Source organism: Caenorhabditis briggsae (assembly GCF_000004555.2).
Source record: "Caenorhabditis briggsae complete genome, chrII, whole genome shotgun sequence".
Lineage (NCBI taxonomy): Eukaryota > Metazoa > Nematoda > Chromadorea > Rhabditida > Rhabditidae > Caenorhabditis > Caenorhabditis briggsae.
Window position 1 is genome coordinate 10,106,431 of NC_013486.2, and position 10,306 is coordinate 10,116,736.

General features: G+C 39.6%; 4 protein-coding genes across 4 annotated transcripts in view; 2 read left to right on the forward strand and 2 right to left on the reverse strand.

The window, feature by feature from the left end:
* The window catches only part of CBG02454, a gene marked incomplete at both ends in the record, with an annotated part of 3,406 nt that extends 2,967 nt beyond the window's left edge, over positions 1-439 (forward strand). The window contains one exon of the mRNA XM_045242563.1: positions 213-439. Coding sequence (XP_045092298.1) covers positions 213-439 — 227 coding nt within the window. The remainder of the gene's footprint in view (positions 1-212) is intronic.
* A 591-nt stretch (positions 440-1,030) lies between these two features.
* Positions 1,031-2,768, reverse strand: CBG02453 (the record flags this gene model as incomplete). Its single annotated transcript, XM_002630713.1, has 7 exons — positions 1,031-1,183; positions 1,243-1,635; positions 1,686-2,011; positions 2,062-2,158; positions 2,203-2,329; positions 2,376-2,571; positions 2,615-2,768. The coding sequence occupies 7 exons, from the start codon at positions 2,766-2,768 to the stop codon at positions 1,031-1,033; spliced, it is 1,446 nt and encodes a 481-aa protein (XP_002630759.1).
* Positions 2,769-2,986: 218 nt separating this feature from the next.
* The window catches only part of CBG02451, a gene marked incomplete at both ends in the record, with an annotated part of 12,010 nt that continues 4,690 nt past the window's right edge, over positions 2,987-10,306 (reverse strand). The window contains one exon of the mRNA XM_002630711.1: positions 2,987-3,061. Within this exon, the coding sequence (XP_002630757.1) occupies positions 2,987-3,061 (75 nt within the window). The remainder of the gene's footprint in view (positions 3,062-10,306) is intronic.
* Cbr-cdc-14 overlaps positions 5,579-10,306 on the forward strand; it is a gene marked incomplete at both ends in the record, with an annotated part of 6,105 nt that continues 1,377 nt past the window's right edge. Inside the window, 8 exons of the mRNA XM_002630712.1 lie at positions 5,579-5,776; positions 5,821-5,928; positions 5,976-7,235; positions 7,489-7,677; positions 7,889-8,093; positions 9,527-9,611; positions 9,663-9,793; positions 9,845-10,233. Coding sequence (XP_002630758.1) covers positions 5,579-5,776; positions 5,821-5,928; positions 5,976-7,235; positions 7,489-7,677; positions 7,889-8,093; positions 9,527-9,611; positions 9,663-9,793; positions 9,845-10,233 — 2,565 coding nt within the window. The remainder of the gene's footprint in view (positions 5,777-5,820; positions 5,929-5,975; positions 7,236-7,488; positions 7,678-7,888; positions 8,094-9,526; positions 9,612-9,662; positions 9,794-9,844; positions 10,234-10,306) is intronic.

A 10,306-nucleotide genomic window follows, 5' to 3' on the forward strand; every position in this document is an offset into this window, starting at 1 on the left:
CGGATCGGATACGGAGTTCGCAAACGGATAGAATATGGAGAAATACGAAATAATGTGCTGTGGTTTTCTGAAAACGGGTCGCGTGCGGTCCGTATACGGTTCCTATTTCAACCGCGCGCGAACGCTGAGCGTCCGTAACGGATTGTTAGCGAATCACCTGTGTGGTGAATTCTATCGCAAAAAATCGAACTTCTTAACATTCGAATTTCCAGATGACGAAGATCTAAAGAAGATTCGGAAAAATACGGAACCACAGGAGAATGGAATCGATTGCTCCACCGCTGTTGACGAGTTCCCCCTGAAATGTGGGGCATGGAAATCTGCGGGATTCTGTGAAACCAATCAAGCCACTCAGTTTTTATGGTGTCGCAAAACATGTATTTGCTCCTTAATGCACATAAGAACAACATCAACTTCTTCGCCGAACTCTCGAGAATAATTTGAAAGTGTATGCTTTATTGTTAGGTTTCTATTTATTTAAAGTCAAAATAAAATCAGTTTCTAAAGTTCTTCTTATCCTTCAAGGCTAAAAAAATTATAGAATTTCTGTGGGACCCGCTCGTTCGCCTTTATCTGCATGTTCCAGAAAGACGTATCTAACTAGACTGGGAGTTGGATCTAATTTCTTCATCACGGGTGTCGCGGCAGTCAGTCGGCGGCACTAGTATTTCTTGAGCGGCCGACACCTCCCGGGTTCCGCCGTCTGCTATCTTTTGTGTGTGGCTTGACTCCGCCCACTTTTTTGGGTGCAGCGGCGCTTGGAAAAGAAAGTCTGAAATTAGTTTCTGGACAAATGGTCATCTGAAATCCTGAAATTGATAGATATCTACTTTTTTGGAAAGCTTTTTCATCTGTCACATTTAGAAGTCAGTTTTTTTCTGACTTAAAAACCTATTTGACTTTTCCATTTGATTATTCGAGTGAAGCTTTGAAATAAAAGTGTTATTGATAGAAAAAATGAAACAACATGAGCTCAACCGAGGTGACAAAAATAACAGGAAAACAATCAAACAAAAATAGAGAATTGATATTAGTCTTCAACGACTTGAACGTTGTAGAACGACACAGTGAAGAGGAAAAACGGATCAGCTGATTTGCAGTTGGCATATTTCATGAAAGATAGAACCCCAGGTTCAATGAATACGATAGAAGCAGCGTTGGGTGATGGGGAAATGCGAAGAAGCTGAAAAAAAAAGAATAAGATCTCCAATGGAGTCGATTTTTCATATAAATTCATGATACCTCTTCTGTTTCTCCTTCCGAAATGTAAATCAAATTTCCTCCAGCCTCGTCGTCCCATTCCTTTTCTTGAACGAACAAATGGACGTCCAAACAGTATCCATCTGCGTTACTTTGATCAGCATCTTCATCTCCGAGTACCCAATACGTTCCATGTTCAACACGGCTGACAGTCACACTTGTCTGTGCTCCGACAACAGTTACACCTGTCAGTTTTGCCGCGAGCTTTGCGAAATTAACCGATTTCAAGCATTCTAAAACACGTTGAGTTGATTCCAATCCCTCAGACTTCTCCTCATCGAGTCTTGCAACGTTTCGCTTGTTGACTGGTCCAAAAGAAGTGAAGAATGATGGATTCGAGATGAGTTCAGCATACACTTTCTTGTGAATATTTTCCTGAAGCCAACAAAGTTTTGGCAACATGTCGATTTAAAAAATACACCTACCACCAAGAATCCACTCAAATTAAGTTCCGAGTTATCTGCGAATGTTTGCTGCACTTCATTTTGTCTTTTTTCAGTCATAAATTCCTTGTTAATCAATTTCATGAGCTTGCACTTGTTTCCCGGAACAAATCTCTCAATACTTTCTACAGGTGGCTTTCTCGGTTCAATGCGTCGCGACGAATGGAACCAGCCATTGATGGAGAGACGGGGCTCATCAGAAATCATTTCAGCAACACGATGCCATGACTTTTCAGAAACTTCGAAAAGAATCAGAGAGTTACGAAGAGGAGCGTATTGTTTGGCGACAGTTGTTGGCTGGAGTTTTTCTGAAATTGTAATTGTACTTCATGAATCCGTTTTAGAGCTAAAATCTTACTGTCGTGGTTGAAAAGCTGTAAATCTCCTCCGTTCGTTTTAGAATCCCAGTTAGCTGAAGTCATGTAATAAACAAAAGCGAAACGGCGGGTATCAATCTAAAAACAAAGAAAAATGACTTTTAGTCTAAAGAAGAGCTCACCAGATCATTATGTGGCAACAAGGAATCTGTTCTAGCGTAACAGCTACCATTACAATCGACTTGATCTATAAGTTCAACACCGGAGACCTTATGAAGCCAATCTCTCACTTCAGTGTAAAGGAACTGTCTAAATCAGAAAATTTCTATAAATTTTATAATTTGAACTAGCAAACCTGAATGAGAAGATCAATGGATGCTTTTTGGGATTGATTGATTTGAGATCGTTCGATTGGTAGAGTGAATAGAGATCGTTCTCTTTTCTCTGCCAATCTTCAAAATTTTGAAGTTCTTCCTCCACTTTTTCAACGAGATTGTCACTGTTTTCCACAAAGTTTCGAATTTGCCAGTGAGGAAATGGAGTATTTGATTCTGAAAATTATAAAATAACAAAGATAGTTCGAAAAAAGTTTACTATCAAATCCTTTTTTAAACTCTGCCTCAAAATGCTCTTCAAGATATGTGGGATTAATATGAATCGGTTCTAAGACAACACTTCGTCTTTGTTTCTTTGGTTTTGGAGACTTGGTCGTGGTGGTGTTCTCACCATTTTTCGTCTTTCGTTTCATATTCAACCGGCTAAAAAAGTTTTATAACTTTACTTCAATATTAACCAAAACAAAAGAAAAATCATCACGATAATAGTTGGGAAGAACCAAGAAAAATTTAAAATAGCTTCCGATATCATGAATAACTTTATCGAGCAATAGTAATATATTTAATCAACAACAACAAGAAACAACGGAAAAAAATGACAAGGGATCGAAAACTTCACAGGGCGACGAACTTATTTGGCAACAAATTTATTTTGCCCTTCTTCCAGAGCTTCCAGTGATTTATCAGCTTGTTCCTTGGTCATAATCTACAAATATTCGAAATAGGGATACTTCTTCAAAATAAAACTGACCATTATCACAGGCAGGCCTTGTTTGATTAGATTGCCTGGCATACTAAGAATCGTCTTGAAGTCGTTCCACTCATAAACTTCCATCAAATATTCATCGTACTGATCGGAGATGAAAAATCGGACGTTGTCAAATTTGAATTTGTGTTCGGGATCCCACTGAGCTGGTTCGCGTAGTACTTCTTGCAAAAGCTCTCCAAGTGCAGTTGTTTCATTGGTTTCAGTGAGCACATCTGTCTGACCAGCTTCTGGATATTGCAGTAGAATCGGCCATACAAGATTGGAATCATCGTCGAATTTGACACACTCATGCTAAAAAATGGAGAAATAATAGAAGATCTTATGACATTTTCAATACCGTGTGCATCAATGGAAGTGAAACAGTAAGACGTGCCATATCCATCAGTGCGGGGTGATCGAAAGGAACTCTCGGACTCAAATTGAGATTTCTCTCTTTCAATGCATCTAGAAGTTTCTTCTTTGCTTCGGTTTCCTTTCTTTCCTCGGCTCTGGATTTCCGCTTATCCCGTTCTTCCTTCAGTGACAGTTCCACAGCTTTGACTCGTACCTTCTCCAATTCATCAATATACTTCTTCTCATCGTCTGTTAGGTCAGCTGAAAATGCTCTGGCTGTATTCATTAAAGCTCATAAAACTACTTACGAGTTTCAGAAGTCTCTTTTGTGAAAGCGAAAATTCGTTTACTGCTTTCAATCCAGTTCATCGCATCCTTGGCGTATTCTAACTCGAGAAGACACTCGGCTCCCCGAATAACACCTTTTAAATGCGTGGGATCAAACTTTCGTCCCATCGAACAGTCTTTGATGGCTGATCTGAGGTTCCCGATATGTTTCTGAGCAGCAGCACGGTTGAAATAAAGCAAGGCGTTTAGTTTACGATCAGGGCAGTTTTCTTTGATGCCTGTTTTAAAAACAATGGTTAATATCTTCTTCCCAATGATAGAAATAACAAACCATTAGAGTAACAGTCTGTTGCCCAACGATACTTTTTAAATTTGAAGTGCTTATTTCCTTCGTTTTTATGATGTTCAGCATTCTGTTGCTTATCTTCATCGTCTTCTTTGTCGTATTTCATAGCCTGGATTCATAACTAATTTCTGAATAAATACTGAGGTAGAATTACCTGAAGAGCTTCAATAGTATCTTGATACTTTCCATCTTTGGGCAGTTCTTTCATAAAAGCTGGATGTTGATCAATTTCTTTACACCACTCATCGAAATCGAATGGTTTCCGCGGTTCTTGTTTCTCTGCCTGGAAAAATATGTTTTTTATCCAAAGAATGATGATTCCCACTTTTTTGGCTGCCATTTCTTCCATGAACCGATCGAGATCATCGTCAAGCTTTTGGGCGAGAGCGGCTCTCTCTTCTTCGGTCCATTTCTTCTTTTGGGGAAGCTCGATAGGCGAATATTGATGATTCATTCTGTAAACTAGGTTGAATGAAAAAATTTTTCAAAGTGGGACAAGTAATACCTGCAAAAGTTCGAGAATTTTCGAGCAAAAAAGGTTTTTAGTTGAGTTTAGGGAGAAGAATTTTTTTTTTGAAAAAAAATGCAAGCGCGCTCCCCTGAAACGGAAGAAATTCAAATTTCAAAAAGCTACAGCTGTCCCCTGAACAACCGTTTTTTGACATTTTTTGGATAGACTTGTTCATGCTTTCTGGTTGATTTTTTATTTTGTTCTTTCGATCATTTCAAACCTGAATTCATCCTGAATTCGAGAAAATCATTCCGAATATCACAATTTCCCCAGTTCGATCCTAGGTCCCATTACATTCTCCAATCGATTCTTTAGTATATTTCAAGATTTTTTGTGAGCTTTGTTTTCATTATCATCTTTATTCAATCATCCGAATAACCATTAACCATTGCAACACCGCCCTAACGCAAGTAAATTCAAATGTTAGACAGTCACAATGTGACTAAACAATTGGCACACAGCCAACCACCCGCGGTTTCTCTGAACCTCCCTGGTACTCATGGTCTCTTCTTTTCTTTCTCAGGGCCAAGTGCATCATCATTCAGTTGGGGAGAGAAAGGGGTACATTCTCTCCACGACCCGTGTTTATTTCTTCCTCCAGCCCCACCCAATCGCATGTCACATTTTTACATCTTTACTTGACACTTTATCACATAATCAATACTTCTCAGAACTTCCTAGGTCTTTTTTCGGACAGTACCATATGTCCCTCTGTTTGATTTTCAATCTATTGGCTCTTGTTTAGCAGCTGAGCTCGCTCCCGTATATTTATTCACCGCGAAAGACAATAGTCTGTGAACAATACGAACACATTTTTTTTCCTTTCCAGGCCATGTACTGCTAGGAGAGGTGGATAATAAGAAATATAATAATGAGAGACGAGCACTCCCCACGCCATCAGCCTAACAGAAGCTCCAACGAGAACACCATTACAGAAGTAAGTGACACAAAGAATATTCTGGAATAACTCTATCTTCAGCTGATCCCAAACCAACTCTACTTCGGTTGCTTCCCTGATCCGAATGCCATCGATAAGTCTGACAAATCGATTAAAAAGACATGTTTCATAAGTGTAAATAATAAATTCCACTATGAGCCATTTTATGAGGATTTTGGACCATGGAATCTGTCGGTTCTCTATAGGTTATGCGTTCAAATCGATAAACTTCTGGAGGTAAGCGGTATATCTACAGATGAGATAAAAGATGTGTGATGCAGGTTGAAGAGAAACGCGGCAGAAGAGTGGTTCTTTTCTGTCAAGAGGATGGAACGGGAGACTATGAGAAATTGAGAGTCAACACTGCCTATGTTCTTGGAGCTTTTCTGGTGAGAAATAGAAAAGTTTAGATGGGACATATTTATACTCTTTTTAGATAATCTATCAAGGGTTCTCAGCCGACGATGCTTATTTGAAAGTGTCATCTGGAGATGGTCCAAAACTGATTGGATTCCGTGATGCGTCTATGGGCGCTCCCCAATATCTTCTCCATGTTCATGATGTTCTTCGTGGAATTGAAAAAGCTCTGAGATTCGGATGGCTCGATTTCTCAGACTTTGACTATGAAGAATACGAGTTTTATGAACGTGTTGAGAACGGAGATTTCAATTGGATTGTTCCGGGAAAGATTCTCAGTTTTTGTGGTCCTCACAACGAAAGCCGAGAGGAAAACGGGTATCCATATCACGCTCCAGATGTCTATTTCGATTACTTCCGCGAGAAAAAAGTGTCGACGATTGTTCGATTGAACGCGAAAAACTATGATGCTGCGAAGTTCACAAAAGCTGGCTTCGACCATGTTGACTTATTCTTCGTTGATGGAAGCACGCCATCTGATGAAATCATGTTGAAGTTTATCAAAGTGGTCGATAGTGCACAAGGAGGAGTTGCCGTACACTGCAAGGCTGGCCTAGGAAGAACGGGAACTTTGATCGCTTGTTGGATGATGAAAGAATTTGGTTTGACGGCAGGAGAGTGCATGGGCTGGTTGCGTGTGTGCCGCCCAGGATCAGTGATAGGACCACAGCAGCCCTATCTGGTCGAGAAACAAAAATTCTGCTGGGGATTGTCAAAGTCGAATGGAATTCATCTTATACCGACAAAAGAAGAAAAGAAATGTGTCCGACGTCTTGCCAATCAAGTGGATGATATAAATTTAGGAGAAGGAAAACGATCAAAGAGTCGAGAAACTACTACTCGTCCCAACATACTCAGAAGAAAAGTTCAAGCTCAAAATGGAGTAGAGATTCCGCCGGTTTCTGCTTCTTCGTCAACACCAGGAACTAGCCGATCGACGAGACGAGTTGTCGATGAAACTGCATTGGACGAACAAGGAAGATCTCAGGGAGATCGCCTACTTCAACTCAAAGCAAAACATCAACATGAAGCAGAACAAACCTCATCCAATACTCCAAGCCGTCGTTTCGTCAAAAACTCCGCTCCACAAATGGCTGTTCCAAGTCAAGCGTATCTTAACCGGAATCGTGAGCCTCTTCTGGTCACTCCAACGAAGACGGCTGGTCCATCTTCATCTGGAACCAGTAGCCGTCAGCTGAAGACAACTTCAAATGGAAATGTTGCCTATCGAACTAGAACTCCATCTGGCAGCAATGGAACCGGAACTCTTTCTAGAACGGTATGTGATAAAATTATTTTTAAATTTTTGTAGTGTCTATAATAGTGTTAGCAGATGAATATATTTCAGGGCAACGAGAGCTACCGATTCCACAACTCGTTATTATACGAGGTATCCTCATGTTGTGTGTCTCACTCTGTTTTTCTTTCAAATTTGTTCAGTTAATATAGGTTCAGTGTTTCAGAAGTTGCTTTTTTCTAATCCCCAACAATCCAAATGTGTATGTTAACTTTTTCAATTCCATATTTTTCAGCCAGCATCCGCAGTGTTTCCATCAATGGCTTCTCGTCGGAGTGAGGCTACTAGATATCTGTCTCCAACGACTCCGATAAAGCCGATGTCCCCAGCTTACACAGGAAGTGCCAACAGCTACAAGACTTGTCTTCGATCAGAAAAACCATTGGGAGCCACTACGTCCACTCCATTCAATCTTCAGCCACAAGTGAGTTTTTTTGGGATTGCTGAATAAAGGGTTAGATAGTATTGGAAAAGGTGAAAACAAAAGCATTTTTCGATGTTTCCATTATGCATGAAGCAACTATTTAATAAACTCTCCCTTTTTTGCATGCTCCTTCTTATAAGAACCATCACCATTTTCTCTTCCCCTTTTTTTTCTAAATATAGTGATGTGGCAGTGTTGTATCTCGTTGCAGTTTGGACTTGTTCGAGTGCCAATGGATTCACCGCACCTTGTGATGGCCCAACGACCACCACCGGCTCGTGTGCCACTCGCTCAACACAACTTCTCATCAGTGCAGATGTACAATCCAGCCAGTCGATCTCTTGGAGATAAGAAGCCAGTGACACGTAACACCGCATCCACATCAGCACTTCCTGCAATGTACATGACCCGGAGCAGTGTGCGGAAGTGATTTTGTTGAGGATTATGCATATCGTACCGTATTCTGCTCCTTTTCAACCTTTACATATATATTTTACTCGCATCATCATCAAATTCATCTAGATTACGGTACAGAATTCCGAAGTTCTACATTCTTTCGGGTGAATTTCGAAAAAAAAAGTTCCTAATTATTCTCTGTATATACCACAACAATCACTGACATTTCTTTTTTTTTCAACATCTCAAACTACTAAACCTTCGGTTTTCTTTGGTGTTCTCCTCTTTTTTTTTGCAGTTTGTTGTGTGTTCATGTTGCTCCTATTACATATATTCCTGTTCGTTTCAACTTTTATCTGCACACCTGATATACATCAAATGTTTTAATGGCTAATCCATCAAAATGAAAATAAACATCTTTTAATGAAAGCTTTATAAGTTTTTTCCTGTTCCATACAAATTTTGCAGATATCCAAATGTACTTTAACCGCTGAAACGAAGCCTCCAAAATGGATTTTGTCAATGCCTGGATCCTCAAAGTCGACATCGTCTCTGAAGAAGATTCAAGTGTCTAGACCGAGACCGTACCCATCTACAGGTGTGAGGGTCGAATTATGTGCAAATGGAAGAACTTACGATATCCGACCAAGAAAAGAAGCCCATGTAATTCCTGGAGCTGGTCTCGCAGCGAACACCGAGGCTTTATTAGGGGTGAGTTTAATTCCAAATATATTTTTGTAGCTTAACAACTATAAGAAGTAAACAATCGCTACTAATTTCAGAAACGCAAACCACATTTACCCTGACGACCGCAAACGAAACTTCTAACCTAAATTTTGCATGCTTATGTATATTTTATAATTAGTATCTTTCAATTTTTTATACAAATGTTCTAATTTTATATGTATATCTGACTTCTAGTCTTCAAATGCTTTCTAATCATCTTTTCCCACACAGTGTCCCAACCTCTCAACTGCATTTTCCTGCTTTAAAACTTGTCGAACGAGCGCCTTTACTATTATTAACGATGTAATCTATTTTCTTATTCTGAACTTTGTGACATTGAACGACGCTGGCGTCAAAAAATGATATGCTTTGATTTAATTTTGAAATAAATGTTTTCTTTGAATGATCGGAAGATCACAGTGCAAAAAAGGCAACACAATAGCAAAGTTTTACATTTTTCAGCTTCGAAAATCATGCGAATGTTCAGAAAAGTTGAGCTGAAAATGTTTTCGCTGCGATAAATATTGAAAATCTACCGTAAGAACTTTCAACAAATCACTTGGTCTCGCAGCGATATAGTAAAACGTTTCCGGTTCCCTTTAGCCGTTACTGTAGTCAAAAAATTCATCGACAAAAAATTTGTGTTGAATTTGATTTTTAACACCTTTCGAAGCTTCTTTTTACATTTAGTTATGCGAGTTTTCCCTAATTACTAAAAATGTTTCAGAAATGTCACAAGCCGATTTCATTGACAAAAACTTGCCCGGCTTATCTTGTGCTCAACATGAGAATTGTGGGCAGGATGTCGAACAGTAAGAGAAAAACACCAAATTTTTTAAATTCTTATTTATTTTCAGAAGCAGCACTCCGAACCCACCAGCTATCAAAAAACGACTCGTTTTGGTTTCTCGAAGAATTATCACAGTACACGGGCCCGTTCCGGCAGCGGGCCCTCCATGTTTTCCACCAAACAAACAGCCGATGAGTTTAGCTAGTTCGCCAGCTCCATGCATTCAAATGTATGCAAACGATATTAACCATGTAGAACATAGTTTTGTTTTCAGCAGCCATCGCATTTGCCTCATCTGTAGATTGATGAAGCCGGTGTCAGAAATCGTGATTATTACTGATGAAAATGACAAACTGTTTGTGGTTCTCTCAGCTATCTATCGTCGAAAAATGGATTTTACACTGGCTAACCACATCTACAAGCACTCCCCGTTCTATGCATGCTCTGCCCATTTGCCAGAAGCTTCAGCAGGAGTTTTGAGAATGTTAGGAGTCTCCAGCGCCGTCGGAATACTGAAAGCGCGCTCTCGGAAAGTTTCACAAGTTGAAGCATTTGCCAGGCACATATCCAGGAACTCGTATATTAATGTAGATAAACTGTTGAGTCTGGCATACTCGTTTACTCAAAAGCATCCCCAACCATTCGTGAGTTAAATGAAAATCTCAAAAAATACGACATAATGGGGTTATTCAGCAAGGTAAAATACCGGTTAAAAAT